This window comes from Falco peregrinus, chromosome 4, assembly GCF_023634155.1.
Source record: "Falco peregrinus isolate bFalPer1 chromosome 4, bFalPer1.pri, whole genome shotgun sequence".
Classification (NCBI taxonomy): Eukaryota; Metazoa; Chordata; class Aves; order Falconiformes; family Falconidae; genus Falco; species Falco peregrinus.
The window spans coordinates 57,455,167-57,476,819 of NC_073724.1; the positions used below are offsets into that span (position 1 = coordinate 57,455,167).

General features: G+C 45.5%; 1 protein-coding gene across 1 annotated transcript; it reads right to left on the reverse strand.

Annotated features, from left to right (window-relative positions):
• Positions 1-127: 127 nt before the first annotated feature.
• On the reverse strand, positions 128-21,615 carry PROZ (protein Z, vitamin K dependent plasma glycoprotein). The gene is given in 13 exon segments (XM_055802012.1): positions 128-889; positions 1,422-1,545; positions 1,625-1,710; positions 2,977-3,108; positions 4,529-4,642; positions 7,598-7,622; positions 9,110-9,273; positions 10,877-11,233; positions 15,749-15,799; positions 16,181-16,284; positions 17,001-17,169; positions 18,901-19,032; positions 21,540-21,615. Coding segments are annotated over 13 exon segments (2,046 nt in total). The 3' UTR covers positions 128-377.
• Positions 21,616-21,653: the final 38 nt, after the last annotated feature.

Genomic DNA, 21,653 nt, shown 5'->3' on the forward strand with positions numbered 1-21,653 from the left:
TATGAATTTGCTGAATGAAACCTCAAGGTAACAAGAATTAAAAACCCTAATTTCCTTCTCCCAATATTTAAATTGCAGGGAAGACATCAGTGCTTTCTGAATTTTAGGATTAATAGTTCTAGGAAACTTAAAGTTCAGCCAGTTTTTAGTAAAATAACTAGGTTTACCACATGATGATGTTTCACAGTATCATGTGTCAGCAGAAGGAAAGACAGATGGGCTTTTCTGTACAAATGGGAGTTAGATACATATCATCATTGCTACTTCCATTGCTGCAAATCATCACAGAGTCTCAGATGGGTGTACTGACTGCATCCAAATGTTCCCTTGCAGTGATTGGTAGAGATTGGTGCTGGAGGGTTGGTTGTGTTTGTGTTTTACTTCATTTTTTGTTTAAACCATATCATATACCTCGCGGTGCTGGTGAAGAGAAATGTTTCCTGGTCCATGTCTTCTAGTGGCCAGGACCCCAATATCCCAGTCAGAAACCAAGTGCCCTTATACTCAGTAGCTAAAAAGCTTCCTCCGGCCAGTTGCTTGTCTGTGGCCTCCTGAAGGTGTCCACAAAATTGCCTGTTTGTGAGGCTTATGTTGAGGATTTGTTTGCAGTCCTCTGCAGGAAGGTATGAAACCTGCAACTCATCACCTTGGAGTTCATCACCTTCCATTCTCCAGCCACTGACTGTACCAGCCAGCTCTGGAATTAAAACATGTTCTGCAAAGTCTCTTTCAGGAGCGCATACGGGAAGCTGGTGGTTGTTGCACTCCACATGTTCTTGGAGTTGTAGTAACGCAATGTTGTTCTCACCAGTGTCTTCATCATACCGGATGTGTATGTGTTTCTCGCTAACTTGCATTATCTTCTCACTTCCACTTGTTCCTTTAGACCCTGTGAAACAATGATATTTCACTGCTTTTAGCACTAATTTATCAGAGACCTGAAAACTGCATGCAAACAGACACCCGTCTAATCATGCTGAGAAGTACATGCATGAGAGAAACTAAAAGCACCATTTCTCAAAACTGCTGCAGTAAAGGTAAACTGGGAATGTTACGCTGACAGCTGTTCCATGCTGGGTAGAAGCATGCATAGTTTAAGTGGGAAGGACAAATACCCAACAAAAGTAGTGAATTTTGGCATGAAACAAAAGCCACCTCTAAGTCCACCTGGTTTAGCTTATTCCTAGGTGCTGAGTTCTGAGTTGTTTGAGAGTCAGTTGTCTCTCTGCTTGGCTTGTAGGGAAGTATGGGGCAGCTGCAGATCTAGCTCAAGATACTTAGGTGCTGAAATGAGACTACAGTGGATTTGCTTCCTTTAACTGTTTTTATGCAGCAAAAATTTCAGTAAGCTTTTTTTAAAAAAATTACCTTGTCAATACCAAGATGTGCTGCATCAAGAGAAAATGTGTTTGATCACCTACCAGCACCAACCCTGATTTCAAAATGGCTGTGCAGAAGGGCACACTCTGCCGTAGTCAATACAAAGTTACTTTTTAGCAGCACTCCTCCACAGAAGCCCTTCCCTTCAGAATTTAGCAGGAGGACCTAAGGAAATGCAAAAAAACAATAGGTAGCACTGTCTGTACGCGGTTGAGCGATGGGTTTCATGAATTGCCAGAAATACCTGCCAAGGAAATCGCTCATCATGTTTCTTCCTGGTTTTACTTATCAGATTATCACTGTCTTGAAGTCTGCCACATGCACATTGATCTAGCAAATGAATTAAAAAAGGAAAAAATAATCAAAACCTCATGCTGTATTGTTACAAAACAGCTAATACCTGCAAATACCTTATTGCTTCTACCTTCACTTCAGGGTTTCAATTTTGCATGAAGAACAAGGACAATTTCTCAGCTGGGGAAAATGGGAATAATTTATTTGACATCTGTAGTCTGATAGCTTGGTGATTGTGCTGAACGTTTTGGGTCATTGCATGAGACTTGCAATTACCAGATTTCACTGTGTCTGTCACTAATGAAACTAAGCTTCCTCTCCAGCCAACCACCAGCACAGTTTGCTTCCTCATCTTTGTATCCTGTATCTGAATTGTGCCAAATACCTGACAGCTGTGGCCCAATGTGAACAAGGTAAATCCTGGGTTTTCCTTGTGAAGATGTTACTCTAGGGACATGTATGCCTTTCTGTTCTGGTTCAGACAGCATGCATACTTTTCAAGTGGATTCTCCTAGTTATCTGCATTTATCATGCTTTCTGTTTACCTTGTGGGATGGTCTTGGGTCACACAAACTGGATTGTGTTCAGGTAAAGCTAAAACAGAACATACCCTTCAGGAGTGCACATGATGTACTCTCATAGCTAGTGGGTGCTTAGTCCACAGGACCAAACTAGACCTAGTCTGAAGTAAAGCCCACCTGAAACGTGCACGGAGTGTGGACATCAAGCCTTCGTCACCAAGGTGTGGGTTTACAGCTGAACTCCTATTGGGCTGCCCTACTTGCTCAAGGGTCTGCAAGGGTCTAAGTGTACAACTGCATTTTTGGTAGACCTGGTTTATAAAGGGATGGGATTGAATGAGATACCTGGTGTGAGATTGAAATACTGAAGGCGGCTATTGCTTCAAACTAATGAATATGGCAGCAAACATTGCCCTTCATTTATCAGGCCATCAGGTGCCTGATGGGAATCAACTGAACCTCATTCCCAAACAGACAGGTCTTCAGCAGAGTTACTCTTTACCAAGCGTAGGAGTGGTAAACCTGGCTCATGAGTGATCCTGTGAGCAGTCCTCTCTGCAGACCTGTGTTTAAGTGTTCAGATCAAATATCACTTCTTTCACTACGGCTTTGGTTTCTTGGGTGGTGGCCCCTAGCTGCCTCCTCTTTCTGCCCTGTGTGGAAGGTCAGTAACCTCATCACTTAAGGCTCAAAGCAAGCTGATCGCATCTGGTTATCAGACAGTGGCCTACCCACCCCAGCACTGAGCATGTGCCCCCTGTACCTCCATGCTCACACCTACCTAATGCGATGCACTGTTTTTTATCCTTCCCAAGCTCATAGCCATCAGCACAGGAACAACGGTAGGAATTGCTTCCCGGGTAGCAGAAGTGGTGACATCCTTCCTTTGGGTGGTGATGACATTCGTTTTTAGCTAAACAGAACGAGTGGAGGAAAAGCACTGGGGACTGGAGTTCAGCTGGAGTACTCCTGCGTGGCTTCTCTCCTCTTTACTAAGCACTTGATTTTCACTTGCTTTGTGTGGAGGTGGGTAGGGACTCTGGCTTGGTGGCGTTCCCCCCCCCCCACACACACACACACATTGTTTCTCCTCTTGTTAAGCAGAAATTGGAGACAGCTGAGTTTTTGCATCAACTACAGACTCGTTACAAACCGTGCTCACCCAGCACATCCCTGCATCAGACTGTCTGCACCTCTAGGTTTTGGGGAGCATTAGCCATGGGTCAAACTAGACCTTCCATGCAAACATGTGGAAGGATGCCATGGGTTTTCTTCCTGCTCCCTTAAACACTGCCTATCTGCAGCAGGGGAAACTGCTGCACATGTTAAGGCGGCAGGTATTGCTTGAGGAAGAGGGTGGCTAAAGCTTCCCATTTTTCAGCAAAAACAAATGCATAGCTGTTAATTCTCATACTTGTGCTAAGAAACTTAAAATTAACAGCTGCCAAAGATAAAAAAGAAACAGGCTATTAATCACCTTTGAAACATGCTTGGTCAACTTTCCATAGCTGAACACACACTTAGGCAAACACAAAGCAACAAGAGAAACAGCCATTTGATGGTGGATCTAGCTCACAGGTGGAGAAGTAGCAAAAAAACTCACATAACGTGGCTCTCTATGGCTGAGGCTGAGCAGATCCAGTTCCCAGCACTGGTCCGAGCTGTATCATCTTCTGTACTCCCCAAGAAGCTGGTCACAGTCACCCCCCCTTATACAGCAAATGACCCTGCCCTGTGGCAGCCAGGGCATCTCCCACCCAAGGGGACTTCTGAGCCAGCAAAAATTGCTGCAGTAAGGGCTGGAAAGTAGAACCTGGGCAGATATAAAAATGTAGTATCTGGCCCAGGGTGGTTTAAGTGCCAGAAAGCATCCATTTTGTTTTATGCCTTTTATACTGAGAAGTGGGGTTTTTTTTCTGGAGTCCCTCTGTCCTGAGGGACTGTCTCACGGGTGTGTGTGGGAAGCCACCCTGGCACTGCAGCCCTGGTTCTTCAGGCCATGTGCCACCTGGGACCACAGCAGGACAAGCAACTGGAGAATGCAGGTGGCAGTGGCAGGGCTGCCTTTGGAGCCCACCCGTGATGGGGACTAGCTTCAGCTCTTTTGCTGCGTCCCCAGAGGAGGGAAGCTCAGGGAGAAGAGGCAGCCTGCGTAACCTTGGGATGCCATAATATTTCAATAGACAGGCAGCACACATCACCCCTGCTCTGCCAAGAGCTGTGTTTTAACCTAAAATATGATAACTGGCCGTAATGGGAGAGCTGTGTGTCGTTCCCTGGGGACCGCCTACGACAGGGGGAGACAGGGCTTAGAAGGTAGAGCAATGCCTTACCGAAAGCACAGTTCTCTCCCTCATAGCCCTCGGCACAGGTGCAGGTGTAGCCACGAATGCTGTCCTCACACACACTGTTGTGCTGGCAGGGGCTGGATGAGCACCTCCTGCCACCTGGAGAAATGCCACAGGAGAGGGACAAGTCACCACCACTGCCGACCCAAATTATGCAGCCCCCTTCCCAGCATGTAGTGAAAAGCAGTTTGGAAGGAAACGGGCTGTGTCTCACTGAGCCGCTCCTTGGGAGGGATTCTAGCCTGAGTCTCCAGTTCCAGAGGTGCTCCCGCAGCCCCTGGCAGAGGCTGGGAGGTGCCCAGAGGCAGAGCCTGCTTCTGGAGGACAGATGCTGTGCTTCAGGGAAAAGCAGAGTTACAGTCCATGCGTTTGTTACAAATGTCATGCAAGACGTGTGTTTTAGGTCTCCCGTGTTAGGTTGATATGCACTGGGTAAAAAAGCTGATGTCAAAATTATACAGCAAGCAACATCAAAATAGGAGGAAATCTGGCTTTTACACATTTATACAGTTATTGTACAGCTGCTTAGACACTAGCAAGCTTAGTCTTTCCAGCAAACCAGAGGATGTCCTCACTATGGGTGAAGCACCATGCAGAGCTGCCAGCTTCCCTTCAAGCTACCCAGTGGAAAGACTCCAAAAGAGTTTGAAAACATTCTCCAAATAACTGCTTATCGTAGACCTGATCAATCAGTGAGCAAACCAGAAAAACCTAACCTGGGACATGCTCTCCAACCTTTTTAAAATTTAAAACTTCATTGGAGAGGTTAACTTCAGTCTGCAGGTTGCCATAATGGATATCGGGGATGGAAAGGTGAAAACTCTGCCTACTACTTGGAAAAAACCACAAACCACCATCTGCTCAGATGGGCACATCTGTTTTTGAGTGTTAGCTGTACTAAAATGCTGGCTTAAAGTAGTTACCACCTTCAGCCCACCTGCAGTCAGATGCCACCAGCGTACCCTGGCACACTTTTGCTCTCCTGGGAGGGTTTTTGGGTGGGCTTGGTGGGGGTGTGTGTGTGTGTCATCAGCACAGCTGAGCAGGCAGAGTTGAGGGGCAAAGACATCCAGCAGCAGCAGTGAGTAGTTGGAGCTAGGGAAGGGCTACACTTACAACCTGGAGCAAGTTAGATGGTCTCAAGCCTCTGAAATTCATACTCAAATATAGGTAGGGAAGTCTCAGAAAATGTCTGGGGTCTGGTGAGGTTCTGCAAGACTGGGGAAAAAAGTAAACCTAGCCCCTAGCTTTATTAAAGTAGGAAAGAGAAGATTCAAGGAATTATACATAAATCATGCTGATTTACGTATTTCATTAATTTATATAATGTTATTGATTTATATAATATATTAATAATTATAAAATATATAATATAAAAGTTACTGGAAAGATTAAACAAACTGTTTGTAAGCATCCAGCAAAATAAGAAGGTGGTAAGTAACAACCACCACGTATTTTTCATGAATAATCCAAACCAATTAAATCTAATTGTATTATAGGATAAGGGACCTAATGGGGAATCAGTGAACATCATAGAACAGAAATGCCTCAGGCATTAAGTGAGCTCAGAAAACAGACTGCTATGAGGCATGCACAAAGCTGCTTGCAAAACTGTTTAAAGAGAAATTCTCAACAGCTAAGTTTATACTGTTAGTAAGAGAGTGTCAGGGACAAGCGTGACTTCAGGCCAAGTGCCCTGACAGCATACATCCACACTACAGCAAGATGCTGCTATGTCAGCTTTAGCTTGACGAGACCAAGGTGGAGCAGTACAAACAGAGCCAAAGGATGAGCCAGCAGCTGGGTGGGTGCTCAGCCCTTCTCCCCAGGCCTCCCTTACTACACAGATTTGCCCACCTCGGGCTACGGGACAACAGCAACATGGATACCAGATGTCTAGGCAATGAGATTTTTGGAAGACAGGATAGAAAAATTGGTTTTGTTTCTTTAGTGAGGAGGAAAGAAGCCATGGAAATGCACAGCAATGCTCTTCAAAATGTTAGAAAAGACATCACAGAGAAGGAAACATGCTGCTGTTCTGTAGGAAGAAGACAGGACACAATGGCATTTAAATACAGCAAGGAAGCCACCCCTGAGGCCAAAGCCAGTGACGCATCCTAACTATGGCTAAGCTTGTTTGGATGGACCATTCTCCACTGGTTGCCCTTCTCTCTTCATAGACTAGAGAGGAAGCCTGCACGACATGCTTAGTACAAACTGTGACTGAAATTAGGAGAAGTTAATCCCACCCTCACAGAAGTAATGAAAGGCCAGATATTTAGCGTCATTCCTCGTAACATTTATATGACTGATGGGATTCTCCTATGTAATGGTTCCCTGGACTCAGCGTTTTAGTGGCCCCTGCAGAAAATTAATACTAACCACTGGTTTTGCCACCTTCATACCCACTATCTAAAACAAAGATTAGACATTAATAAAAGTTGAAAGCAAGAGAAAAACTTAGGATGAGGTATGCAGAAAAATGGAGGGAATAGGGCATAGTCACCATAAGCTGTTTCCCCAGGCTCCTTGTTCCGGAGGCATCTAGTTACATCAGCCTCTCAGCTTTTACAGATTTGTTTCTTGCCTTGACAGCTGCCAAGGGATGACGACTGCCAGCATCTAGAGTTTGCAGACAGCCCAGTAGCTTTTAACACCCATTTTTCTCACTCACATTGAGGTGGTAGGTTTGTATTTGGGAGGTTTTACTGGTATAGCTGTGTTGCTCTATTGTATCAGCAAAGCAGGCTTTCTCAGGCCCCAGGTTGTGCCAGAACAGCCTTAAGTTCAGGAGAAGAAATAGCCTATTTACTATGATAACATCTCACCTTCAACTTTCATTCCCTTTGCAGTCTTACACATTTTTTTCTATTTATTAATTTTTTTAATGCTTTCACATCAAGACTTTCTCCTGCTTTACTATAGACATGACTAATAGTGACTGGCTGTTCCTTGTAAACTACTAAAAACTCTCAGAAATTCAGCACTAGACTGTATCATGATGTTCATAACATGACAGTGCTATGAAGGAGAGAAATCAAGAGGCCAGCTTACCGTAGTAGGCATCCCAAAACATTTTCTGGAAAAACAAAGAAAAACAAAAAAGGGAAATCAGACTTTAACTTTCAGATAGTATCACCTTCCATGAATATTTTGATAAAACAAAATATGAGAGAATATATACTATGGCGTAGCATTTGCACAGTTGCCCATCTGCAAGTTCTGCCCTGCCAGCAAAATTTGACTGAGATGGGAGAGCGTTTGCATCCTGCTTATTTTATTGTTTCTTGTTGCAGCACTCTCAAAACCAGGCAGCTGCAACAAGGCTTTTACCATCCCATACCAGGTTAACTTCAATAAGTAGTCCCCACGCCTTGCCCCAGCACAGCCACCAATCCCCCACAAGGTTTCAACAGTTCATCTACTGTGTGTGCTGTTTCCTTCATACACTTCAGGCCAGTCCACCCTGCTTCTTGCTTCTGCTGCATCCTTCTCCTTGTCTCTCCTACCTCCAGGGCACTCTCCTCTCTCTGCTTCTTCCAGGCCTCTTTTCATCCAGGGCTCCTCTTCCATATACCCCTTAGAGCTATTTAACTACTTAGCAGGAACCAGCCACAGCTGCACATTATCCACACCAGCCAACCCATCGCCCCTGAAGCCAGCCCACAGCTGTATATTGTTAATTAAACCAGCTTCATTCCTTTACAATTCCTTTACAGTTTCTTAAGAAGCTATAAAGGAAAACAAACACTTTAGATCCCCAGAGAGGAACAGCTGATCCTTTAGCAGTAGGGCTTCCCGGAAAAGAAATGCCTGGCCATTGTCTCCTCAGCAGGCAGTGGCCTGGGAAGCAACCCCATCCTGTCCCATCCCATCCCATTTGGCCCACAGCAGATGCTGCTGGAGGCAGCTGGGTCAGCACAGAGCAGAGCTGCAGGTCACCAGCACCATGTGCCTCGCTTTTCCCTGCATTTGTCAGCCAGCTCTGCCGCTGCTTTCCCTGTGGGGACACCTCTCCCCACTGTCCCCAAAGCACCAGGACCACCCACGGGCAGCCCTATGGCTGTTGCTGCTGCTTTCCCTGCAAGCACGGTCTCCGGCCAGATACTTATTAAAGAGCACAGCATCCAGCTGGACGTGGCAGCAGGGCTTCTTCCATGAGGGCATCTGCAGCCACCAGCTAAGTGAGCCTCTTCCTATAGGTCCCACTACCTGCTGGTGCATTGCTTCCCTCCGTCCTAACATCCCCTCCACCCTCCTGGTCCCTAGGGGATGCTGAAGCTGTATTTCTTGTGTGGTCAGGAAGGGACAAGAGCCATACACTTTCACAACACAGGCTACAGGACACGTCACTTTCAGGCAGGGACTTTAAAAGTGTCAGATCTGACCTCTGCATTTCCATTCTGATGGCTGAAGACACCTGCTTTCTACCTGCTGAGGTGGAAAGTGCAAAGATTTCCCATGGAGAGAAACTCAAACAAATGAAGCAGGCTGTGGAGCTGTATTTGATAGTAAAGGACCAAGGCAGTAATTTTTATTATGTATGCAGGAAAACAAAGTACTTACGAGCATTTCATCATTTTCAAATACTTCTCTCGCTTCTTCATGCGTACATCTCTCTTCAAGGCATTCCCTTTCCAAGCTGCCTTGGAGGACCTCCTCCAAAAGTAGGGAACTGGCACGCCTCTGTCTCTTGATAATGTTGTTTGCGTCGTTAGCTGATATAAACACTGGAACGTTGTATGACAAAACTCTACCATAAGTACTTAAATTCATTTCCTTATATACTTTTACATCCTCGTTCTAGGGAGAAACCCCTTTGGCTGATTCGGGGTTTCAGCCACATTAAACTTACATACTGAAAGAGCCCTGCTTCCTCAGCCCAAACTCAACTGAGGAGTGGTGACCTTTTACTTTTGGGAAGTGCCCGACTTGCTGTCAAGCAGGGACAATCTGCAGCCCTTCCCGATGCATTTTCTTCCTGCACGAGACACACAGAGCAGCATTGCTGTGGCATGGCCAGGGAAAGGGAAAAAGCAGTATCATAAAGGCAGAAGCTATTTCCTAAGACTGCACAGGGCTTTCAGACTCATCAGAAGTGAAAATGATTTGTATTAATTTATGATGATGGATCCAAACTGATGCCTTTCAGTCTTAGGTCACGGGGTTGTTTTTGCTGAGAAGCAAAGCTGTAACATGGCTGAGTTCTCAAACAAATGTTTCTTAAGGAGAATAAATAAAAGCTACCCCTCAAAGTTGAGGGCTATATCATATACTGTTCTTTATGTGGAAGACACCATCATCTTTTTGATTTGAGTAAAGAGGAGGAGAGATCAAAACCATGACAGCTATCAGATCTGAAGACTACTCTTTGCAATGATGCCTGCAACAAGAACTGCCTGCCAGCTGGGTAGCTGTGCTGTGCTGGAGCCTGTTGCCTTTGTCATGAAGCAGCACGTGGCTGTGTGTGTCAGCACATGTTTGTCGGTTCGCCTGCGCTTGGAAAGTAAACACGTTGGGCCAGGGACTGTTGTTTGGGGTTTGGGGATTTTTTTTGTTGTTTGTTTTATACAGCGTTTGGGGGCCCAGCACTGCTAGGCACAAAGGTTGAAATAATAATATTAGAACTGGAAAAAGTGACAGCAATAATGAAATTCTTCTGAAACTGCATGCAAATGCTTAGTTATGCTTTTGAAGGGTATCCGATAAGCAACAGGCTTGCATGTGATATGAAAAAAGAAAAATGAAAAAGCTTCATGACTGTGTTTTGCATTTTAAAGTGTTATCTGGCACCCCAGTGCACATTTCTGCCATGAAGTGGTTCCAATGCATCCAGCATAACTGGCAGCGCGCATCGGCTGCTGCCAGGGGTGTTTTGACCTTCTGAAGCAGTCACCCTCTTTTTCTTCCTTGCCCAGCTCCTCCTTATTTTTGACAAACCGTGAAGGATTAGTGCAGAAACATACATTTCTTCAAGCTATAACAAGCATGCATCTTTCATAGGACTCTTTATTTCAGCAACAACTAGAAATATAAAACAAAATTCTCTTTAATATCTGGGGCACTCATTAAGAATGATAAGAAAAGGTGAAATATTACCCCGGTGTAAATGATGGCACTTCAACATTACATTGCCTCAGTAACTTCATGCAGTTTTTACTTAGCTATATGAAATTAACAGGAGAAATGTAAGGAAAATAAGGAACAGATGGTTTTCAGTGATGTCACCCTGTGCTACAAAGTAAACACGAGACAAGGTACAAAATTACTGGGGCTTTTAGAGGAGCAGGAGCACAAATCAGAATTAAAGCTGCAACAAAACAAAGGCCATACCTGTCTGCTCTGCCTGAAGGAAAAGGGCAGGGAGAAGAAACAATATTGTCCAAGAGCACCTTGCCATGTTACCCTCTGAGCCTAACGGCCGCCTGCCTGCATTCCTGCTGCTGGTGAGGGAAATGGCTACATGAGAGGTGTGGAAGTTTAAAGTCCAGCTGCTCAGGCAAAAAACAAAACCTCTAAGGGCAAAGCCTGGCCTCAATGTCAACACATGAAAAAAATAAAAAAAACCACCCTTAAAAAAACCCTGGTCAGTGGTGCAGCAGTTCCCCATCTCGTGGTGCACTGGCTGAAGGTGGAGCAGGTTTGCCAGCTCCACCGAGGTGTGGGTGTTCCTCCACCCCCTGGCCTTCTCTTACCATAACGCAAAACAGGGAGAGATCAACAGTAAAGACATTTCTTTGCACCCTTTGCACAAGCCGCATGATGACTACAGGGATCCATTTTATGGCGTGGCTCTTTCATCCATTGTCCCCACAAAACACTTCCCAAGGCTTAGCTGCACTGGTCAAATCCTATCAGCTTTCGGAGCAACAAAGCAACCAAAGCGTGCGATTTCCCCCATAGGGGTGTATCTGAATAGATACGGCATTTTTCTTTTTCACTGTCGGGTTTGTACTGCCCAGCTGTGAAGGAGAGCATGGGAAAGTCTTCCTGACTTCAGGCTGCTGGTCTCACAACACGCAGAGTCCGTGCAAGGAGGTGTAAGTACAGCGAGGACCAGAGCACCTCCCTGGGCTGCTGTGCCATGCACCCAGCGGCCGGGGCGGCCCTCCTGCCTAGCCTGGGGCAAGAGGAAGGATGAACTCAAGGGAGTGCAATGGCAAGGATGCTGCAGGGAGGGTTTTTTCACTCCCAGCACAGGCAGCTCCTGGGACAGGCAGAAGTTGTTTCTACAGGCAGAGCAGCAACTGGTGAGAGGAAAAGTGTTTTTCTTAATCTGAGTTAGATTAAGTAGAGACCATTCTGTGTTTTAATGTCATAAATACGCAGCTATTATTTGAGTATGCAGTTCTTTTAACGAGGCATAATTGATCTGAGCATTTATGCATAAAGCCCCAAATTAAACTTCACTTTCCATCAATGGCAGCTTTCAAAACTAGCTGCAGGGAGTACCGGAGCAGGTGAGTGAAGCAAACCACGCGCCTCACCAAGACCAGTTCCTGGCAGCCCGAGGCTGATGTTACAGCTCACATCACAGACCCTGATGCCTTCAGCAAATAATTAACCTCCAGATTGGAATCGTACGATGGGAGGGTTTTCCTGACAGTCTCTGCAGGGGTGTTGTTCCAGAAGTTCACTCAGATTTAAAACCCTTGTAATATCGAGCTTGGTATTATTCACAGACAGTTCAGAACCTTACGTATTTATTGTTCTCTCCCTGATATTTCTGCAGAACTGGTATAGCCTTCCATCCTCTCTGGTTAGCCGTGTGTTGAGCTTTCTGTAGTAAATGAGCTCTCTTTGCTCTCCTTAGTCCCCTGAGGCCACCAAACCCCATTGTACCTGTCCCAGCAGGGGGCTTCTTGGCTGGGGAACGGGGGCACTGTTGCCAGTGGTCACATCTAGTGGGTGCTGGGGGGCTCAGCCAGCACCTTGGGTACCCGGAGCTGCAGTGGAGGCTCACCTCGCCCTTCTTGCCTCACACGGCGGTGACTGCGTTGCTTTTCCATACTCCTCTGGCTGTCCATCCCCATGGGAGCTCCTGCCAGCAATGCTGCTGCTGCAGCCCCCTGCAGCCTGGGTCTACCTACCTTTTACCTTCCCGTGATAACGAGCATCGCCCCATGCATATGCATGCGTATGCAGTACTGCGAGTCTGGCTCCCTTTGGCGTGAAAAATGTTTCACCACTTGATGTCAGTACAGGACTTTGCAGAATCCAGCACAAAAATGCAGATCTGCGGATTTATTTTTTTTAAAACAAGCTGTTTACATTTTGCAAATCTATGTAAATTAAGGACCCCTTGTAGATCTATGGTAACTATTCAGATTAGGTTAGTATTAACAACACAGACCTTCAGAAGCTGTATTTTCATCAGGTCTTTGTTTACATAGCCATTTTTTTTCCTTACTGTGTGTTGTTTTTTTTTTTAAAAAAAGTATTCCTTGACTGAGCAGCTGTGTCCTTGGGAATGAGCCACAGTGTACTAAGTACGTGAAGGCACTGACTTTGCTTTTTCTGTATTGATATCAATGCAACAGGCTTTACATTTTAATTTTCATATTGCTGTGGAAAATTGCATAAAGAGAGGGTTTTAAAAGGGCAGTCCTTTCCTCACATCTTTCTTTATGAAGAGTTACTGGGATTTCTTTTTCCATTCCTTTAATTACCACAGTGAGCACATGGAAACGTGTTTCATTAAGGAGTCTGGCACCCTGCCTGTAGCCCCTCTGAAGCATTATGTCCCCCTTGAAGCCTGCACGCCGTGTCAGATACAAAATCTGCAGTTCCTCAGGTTGGAGTAACTGAGTTAGTTGTTCCTGCTTTAGCAGCTGGTTCCCATGAAAGTCCCATCGTCACACACCCCCCCCGCAGCAGTGCGGCCAGCCAGGGGAAGCGAGTTGGCAGGCCAGCTGCCACGGATAGTGGTGGGACAGTGATGGGGACATGCCAACGCCACCCACCTCGTGCTGCAGACCCTGGCTGGCCATCAGCCCTGCTGCAACAGGGGCGGCTGAGGGCAGCCGTCCCGAGTAACTCTTGTCACATGCTTTTTGGAAACACCTCAGCTAGCAAAAAGGGACAACAATTATTTTCCAGAAAATGTTACCTCCGCATGAAGCAAATAATGAAAGCTGATGGCTGGGCTTGCAGCCACATTTCTCCCTGGGGGTGTCCTCTCACTGAGCAGCGTGCAGTCACAACCATTAATTGTGAGTCCTGGACACTTAAGGTGGTTCAAGGTGAAGTGGACTGTGGTGCACCTGCCCCATGGCAGGAGGTGCAGGCTCACAGAAACAGCTCCAGCCTCCCCTCTCCTCCACCTTACCTCTCTGCAGCCTCTTCTCTTTGCATCATCCCTCGACGGGGAGCTGGAAGCCCTGGGATAAGGCAAAGCCCACAGCTGCTTGCTGCTGCAGAGCTGGGAGGAGGAGGAGGGACAGGGACTGGGCCCACAAGGAGCAGACCCCTCCAGTGTTGCCTTGTACAGTGCCTCCCACCCTGGTCCTGTGTGCCTGTTGCCAGACCACAGCTCTGGGAGCACAAGGGCAGAAGAAAATGGAAGGATGTGTTTTCTCTCATGTGCAGAGAGATGTATAAGTTGGTGGTTAGTGACCTGGCAATGCTCGACTTTCTGGAAGTGAGTTGATAACAGGGGCCCTCCAAGCCCCTCTACTCTGAGCCAACTGCGCTGCAGGTGGACCAGGCAAGTTTCTGGCTTCTGTCTCCCCTCTTGCCCCATTTTTTCTGTGGCATGGTCCTCAAAACCCCACTGGCTTCCTCTGTGCTGCAGGTTACCCTGAGTCCGGGCTGGCAGGGCGAGGAAGTAGGAGCAGGCATGACTGACTGATGTGCTTGCAGCCCCACTGCAGCCCCCCGTGGGCAATGCCTGTCCACCCCCATGTGGCACAGGGCAGCAGACAAAATGCTGCTGAACCTCATGGCCCTGTCACCCCTTTTGCTAAACCTCCCAAGGCTAGAGCAAGCCACCTCCTTGTCCTCAATGTCATCATTTTCCATGCAGGTGACTTGTCTCCTGCCCAACAAACCAACGACAAAAACTTCTCTGTGCCTTGTGTATCGATGGGTCCCCAAAGCACCATCCCTACACCTGAGGGATGTGTAGAGGAGGGGACCGGGCCCTGCTGCTCCCTGCCTGCCTGGTCTCTCCCTTCCCGTTGGGAACAGCGCTGGTGTAGCTGCAGGTGAATCACAGCAATCACTGTCAGCTCTAAAGAGAGGGAGAGGGCAGAGGCCAGGTTTTACTATGTCCTCTGTCAGAGGGCTGATTTTGGGGACAAATAAGTTGTGGAGCTTTAGGCTAGTCTTTGTATAGAGAATATGAAAGTGGAAGCAGCAGATTCATGAACAAGGGAGAGCTTCTTAAACTGAAGAAGAAATGCTCCTTTGCAGACAACTGTTTAGGAGCAACAAAATGGGAATGCATCCCTCAGCCCCAGCTAGACACCAGCTGGTCCAAAACAGGGGACTATGGTCATGGGTAGTCTTGCTCAAGAGCCAGCAATGAGTGACACAAGCTAATCCCATTTACTTGCCTGATGTACACTCCTCATACAAAGCATAGTTATCAGCATGCATGCTTATAAGCAGCACAGGTCTTTGTGTGTACAGAAGCTACAAAAACGTCAGCTGAGCTTTGCTCAGCCAGCAGAGAGGAAGCACATACTCTGCAAAGAGTTAATGCTTAGTGCAGTTAAAATGGATTATAATTCAGCTAAACACCTGGACTGTCACCAGCCAGTTCTGTTCACCACCTGCAGAAACGTTTTTCTTGCCAAAGCCGAAGTACATCGAGTACATCACCATTTCTAAAAGGTGGAGGAACTTGCAGCCATTTTGGAGGAGCATCAGCACTGTCCTTCTGGTTGGGTTACAGACTGCAGAAAATCCTGGGAGAGCAAGCAGGGGGAGGAATGTAATCCTGGGGAGCCCTGATTCTCTGCCATGGATGCTGCACTCACAACAAGGACTTGAGCCTAGCCACAAGGTTGTGCAAGTCTCCTGACAGCCTGGCAGTGAAAACAAAAGCCACCTTGGAACTACTCTGATGTCTGCCTCATCCCTGGAAGTGTTCAAGGCCAGGCTGGATAGGGTTTTGAGCGACTTGATCTAGTGGAAGATGTCACTGCCCATGGCAGGTGGGGTTGCACTAGGTGATCTTTGAAGGTCCCTTCCAACCCAAACCATCTGATGATTCTATGATCTCTGTAGACACAACCTCTGACAGACTACTATCTACACGCTGTCAAAACAGTTATTGCTAACATCTGAATGAGGCATATGGAATTCTTCAAGGTTTGGCCAACACAGGAAATTGAATAAAGGTGTAATGTTAGATCAGTTTAACTACACCAGCTCAACCTTACTTGCTTGCATACCTTCCCAGTTTACACTTGGCTTCTATCATATACAAGCTACACTAGGCCAAGCCAAGCTTAAAGAAATTGTCCATTCAACAAAGTTGAACATGTATTTCACTGTCAGTCAAGCGACAAGATGAGGCAGTGAGAGATAACAGGAGTAAGAAAAAGCTCTTGCAGAGTTCAGTGTCTTGCATATGGAGACTAGAACATGGGAAATGTTAAAATTTTTGTAGTAAAGGGCAAAATGAGAAGCACTTACCAACAACGACACATAAGTCTTTAGACTGGTTAACGCACTGAGCTCCAGAAAGTATAAAATACTCATTCAGAACTGTTCCCCCACAAAACCATCCACCTCACTCATCTGCTGGTAGAACAGTCTGCAAAGAGAGAGAAGAAACATAAAGCACAAAACCACATGTACAGAGAAATCCTGAACAGCTAGCTGAGATTCAAGCAATTTTCTTTAAGTAGACATTCTCATGAGTATTTTCTGTCAAAGGCATCTTTCGTTCAGAGGTGGTGGGAGCCACCACAGCAGGAAACGTGTCGAGACAGACCTTTTTCCTGGCTCAAAGTGGAGTTTGTGCATTCAGTTATTTTATCAACAGGTTTTGGTTGCTATTTTTTAAACAAAATTTAGCTAATATTGTAATAGCACTGCTCCTGCTTCGTTTTTTTTTTTGTTTCACTTTGCTCTTGGTCACAACAGGAACTCAGGCTATTCTTCTGATACCACCATGCTGCAACCCAGAGAACAGGGTGGCTGGCAGGGAAGGAGCCCTGCGGCTCACCCAGCTCTGTCCCCTGTATCTGCAACCCTACTTTTCCTAGCCGCCCCCTCACAGCACCTGCTTGGTGCTGAAATGGAGGCACAACATCGTTCACGGTAGGAGACCCGTACAGAAACACAGTACTCAGGAGAGTGGAACAACCACCCAAAATGTTGACACCCAAATCAGGCTAGGTCCCCTTGGCAAGTGGGGATGAGCAGGATGTGGAATAAATGGCTGCAGTCCTGGTGAGCAGTGTCAGGTGTAGAACATCTGAGGACAAGGGCTCTTTGCTGCTACGGGGATGCACTGGGTAAACTGCCAGCCTCCCTGGTGACCTCTGGATGGCTGCTTGGGGCCTCGGTGGTTTCCTCATTGCCAGGATGAGCACCTGGACTTGCTGTGGTTCCTGTGACTTTCTCTCCACTGGCTTCATGGTTTCTCTGAAGCTTACCACACGGATACTTGACTGCAAAGGCAAACCCAAAACACTAAGACTTGGTGTCTGGATGGTAGTGGGACTTTGAGGCATGTATCACTTGCTGAAAGCAAGGTGGGCCTGTCCATAAAACTGAGCAAAGAGAGGTGAAGGCTGAGCTGCTGTTACCAGCCTTCACTTTAGCTCAGAGCTACCTTTCTTGCTGATTTAAGCCAATATATAGGATGTGGAGACCACGGTCATCCCCCACGTAGATGGAAGACTGTGCTGTCCCTGAGGCACCAAGGCATGTGACACGCAAGGGACAGCAACCTCCAGCAGAAGGACAGACAGTTGCTGCTGAAAAAAATTTCTGTCACCAAAGTGCCATTCAAGAGACCTTGTCTGATAGAGCCCTTGGTATAAGGGACAGTTTCATGGTCAGGAAAGTAAATCCAGTTTCCAGTGCATCTCATCCTGCTCATCATAAGAAATTATTTCAACCTGGTGGAACATGGGTTTTGCAGTCAAAAGCAGTCTTTAGAGTTACAGATAGGTACCTACAGTGGAGGAAAATGGTTTGCAGGGAAGCAGGTCACTTTCAGGGAATCAACTCTTCATGAAAACAACAGAAAACTTAACAGTTCAAGGCAGACTCCTTGACAACAGCCTTTTGCAATTGAATCAGGTATGCAGGTGTCCTTAACCAGGGTTGACTCTGCTAGATTTTTCAAGACACTAAAAAAACCCTTGCAAATGCAAAATGACCAGAATGGTTGAAAAATGAAAATAATTTTCCACTTCTAAAACTTGGCCATTTTGAGCAAGTGGGAAAATGGTTACAGGATTTTCAAAGTATTAAAAAATTAAACATCTTACATTATTGCCATAATTATTTTCGTGTACCTGCTGTTATTAAATCTTTTGTAACTGGGAAGCAGAACAAAGTATTCTACATTGGGAATTACAAGCTCATGACAGCAATTTGGTATAAAACTACAAAAAGCATTATAACAAATATCAGCATACAGACAGAAGAATAGGCAGAATAATTGTTACTGTTCACTCTGGATGCAGGCAAAACTGATGGATTTAAATTCAATGTCAGTAGTTATTCATGTATTTATGTTGACATGTTGACTGCAGAAAACCTGCTTTTAGAAGAAAATAGAAAGGCAGGTTGTATTCCTTTTAAATGGGACAGGTGATATTTGAAGGGAAACAAGAGAGACATAACTGCAATCACACGACCACTGAAATCACAGTGAGTCCTTGCGAACTGTGTATTGTAAAAAGGGAGGTGTTTCTTGGGTTCCTACTTGTTTGGATCTGTAGTTCAGCACACCCCAGAGGCCTTGAAAATTGATAAATCTAACCTGTTCCTTTCTAACAAACTCTCCTGAAGCATGAAAGGCCTGTTTCAGTCTGTGGGAGAAGAGGAATCTGAGCTCTGTTGTAATCATCAGTTTCTCATGTTTTCATACCTGCTGGGATGTGGGCTTTGCTGTCTGCTCCGAGAATGCACCCACTTGCACAGAACACTTCCGTAAGCTATTTTTGCTACTACACATCACTCACAGTTGCACAATTTGATGTTACTTAAATTATGACCTTTAGCTAAGATCTTGTTAAATTTGTCAGCAACACCTTGAGCAAGCCGTGTGAAAGGCGTGAACAATTAGCATTATTCTTTACGCTACAACAGCACTGCAACACACCAGCACTTCCAAAACGTGGTGAAGATGCGTCCCATAGAACGAACTTAAAAGTTTGGCTTCATACCTACAGGAATGCAGGTTTTGTTCTCATTGCCCAGGGCATAGCCAGCAGCACAGGAACATGCAACTCCTTCACCTTCACTTTTGCAGAACTGCTCGCAGTCCCCATTGTTGACCTAGCATGCACTTGGTATGACTGCAAAGGAGCCAAATGTATAGGCAGCTTACAAATTCATGGTCATTTCATAAAAGCACAAGCAGCTCATAAAACCTTGCTTGCAAACATTAGTCAAATGCCCCACCATTTTGGGAAATTCTGTGCAATTCCTGCTGAAGGCCTTAGTAATAACAACAGTTGTACACTACTATTGTACATCTTATGCTCTGTTTCCCAGCTATAACTGGCAGCTCTTTGAGGGCAAAGCAAAGGGTAAGCTGTGCTCACCAGAACAGCCATCATACCAAGGCAAAGATGAACATAGGTGTGGGTAAAAGGCTAGAATTAGCAACAACTGAAGTATCAGTAATAAACAAAGTATTGGTTTCTTCGTAGGCCTTTGCAATATTCCTTTTCCATCTGTATACGGCTTACAGTACTCAACTTAGCCCAGTCCCTGGCACTGCAAGATCATTGGCAGAATGAGAGAGCTTTTCCAGGTGCTAACAGTGTGAGAGCAAGGAGAGGTAAACTGGTCCTAACAGAGGCTGTCTAACCTGTTCCTACAGATTCAGCATGGGATTCCACAGCTCACCCACGCAGCTTAGTCCGCTCCTTAACTAGCCTTATAATGTCTAAAAAGTGTTTCCTAATAGCTAACCTGAGTGTCCCTCAGAGTGATGAGATCCCATTACTTCTTGTTCTAGCTGTTAATCCTCATGAAAATGGAGAAGACTTCTTGCTTTTACTACACACTTTACAAATTTCCTTGGTTGTGTGTTGTAGGATCAAGCGTAAAATTTTGGGTTTTTGTTTACTGAATTGCCTCCTGTTTATGTTGGACCACTGTTCCAGTTATACAAGATTGTCTTGAACTCTCATCTCGACCTACGGTAGTCCTTTTAGTCTGGAATGAGCTACAAATGCAGTGAGTAAACACTCTCTTCCGTCTTGCATGTCACTGTGGAAAATACCAAGTATCAGAGGTTCTCAGGCTCACCTGTGTAGAGCCCTGCCCTCCATGTAATCTTTCAATCAGTTAGCACGGTTTCTCAACCAGATGTGCACCAAACTTACAGTAGTTTCACCCAGACCAGTGTTTCTGTTGCAACAAAAGTGTTAAATAAAACGATGCTAGAAGCCTCCCTTAATGGAGAGACTTGACATGTACTGCATCTTTTGCAGCCACCCAGCCCGTTATCCTGTCTTTGGAGGAGACTGATGTGATTTGTTCCTGACTAGTGCAGCTTGGCAGTTTCCTTCCTCCTTGTTGGACACAAGTAATCTGGTACCTTAAGGAATAAAGATTTTCTTCTCCATTGTAAGCAGACTAACATTCTTTGTCTCTCTTCCAGTGTCGATATACTTACATCAGCTCTTGATTTTCACATCATATTTATCTTGTATTTACTCCTTAGTTTTTCTGGTTTTATGCCAGGATGTTTGCAATTCTTTTATACAGAACTATATTTTTCTGTACTTCCTTCTGGAGGTCAGGTCATGAAGGAGATCCCGATTTTAATCAAACTTCCTGTCCTTTCTTGACCTTGGGATAGTTTGGACATGTGCCTTAAACACTTTGGGGTTTTGTGGGTTTTTTAATAAGTAGCCTGATCTTTCTCTCTTTTAAAAGTTCAATTAATTTTATTCTCCTGATATTTTTCTTACTTCCTTCATGAGCTCTGTCAATTTACAGTTACTTTTATTAAATTCTTCTTCCATCTTTGTATTGTCAGACACTTCTAGTCTGTTGATGAAAATCAAATGTAGACAAGTGCACTCAAAATTGCTTTCTACATGTTTATATGGGAAAATTTTCCTTGGAACATCCTGAAGACTCTCAGGGCACCCTGTGTCCCACTAAGTACCTTTCCGACCTCATCTCTGGAATGTCAAAATCTCCTAACTCATGGCCTTTGTAATGTGGATGACTCAGGTGTTTGTTCAGTTGCCTTCAACCAGCCCTCTGTAACCACCAAATGACTTTTACAGAAAAATTAAATAACAAGGCATGCCTCATGTCTGCAATATGATTCACGTGCTTACCATGTAGAGAAGCATCTCAGGGTCTGACCTGAAAGACAGGTGGGACGTTTCCTCAAGAGGAGATGTGATGTTTGTGTTGGGACTTACACAAGCACAGTGAGTGACGGTGTAGGGTTCTCATTCCCTCTGCACTGTTAAACCTTGTGGGGTTCATTTTGTCACCCAATATCTTACGAATGGATAGTAAGGCTTATTTAATTATCACATCTCTTGAGGACATGAAGAATAGCACATCATTTGTGCTGTCAGTTTGAAAACCCCGCATACTGACATATTAACGTCATATTTTACACTGACACAATTGCTTCAGTCCAAAATGGTATTCCTCTGGTGACTCAGCCCTGGATGTCACTGCACTGCAGCAGAACAACAGGAGCAATGGAGGTGAGAAAACAAAGCTACTAATGTCACCTCGGTCCACAAAGCACAAATAATGGCAAATAATTACCTGTGCAATTTAGGCAAAGAAGCAGAAAGCCAAATTAAAGCAAAGGCTATACCTGTCTGCACCATCCGAAGGAAAAGGAGGACAACAGGAAGAAGCCACATTGTCCTGTGATGGCCTGGCATTGCCATCTTCCTCACTGTGCATCTCCCACCAGTTTCTCTGCAGG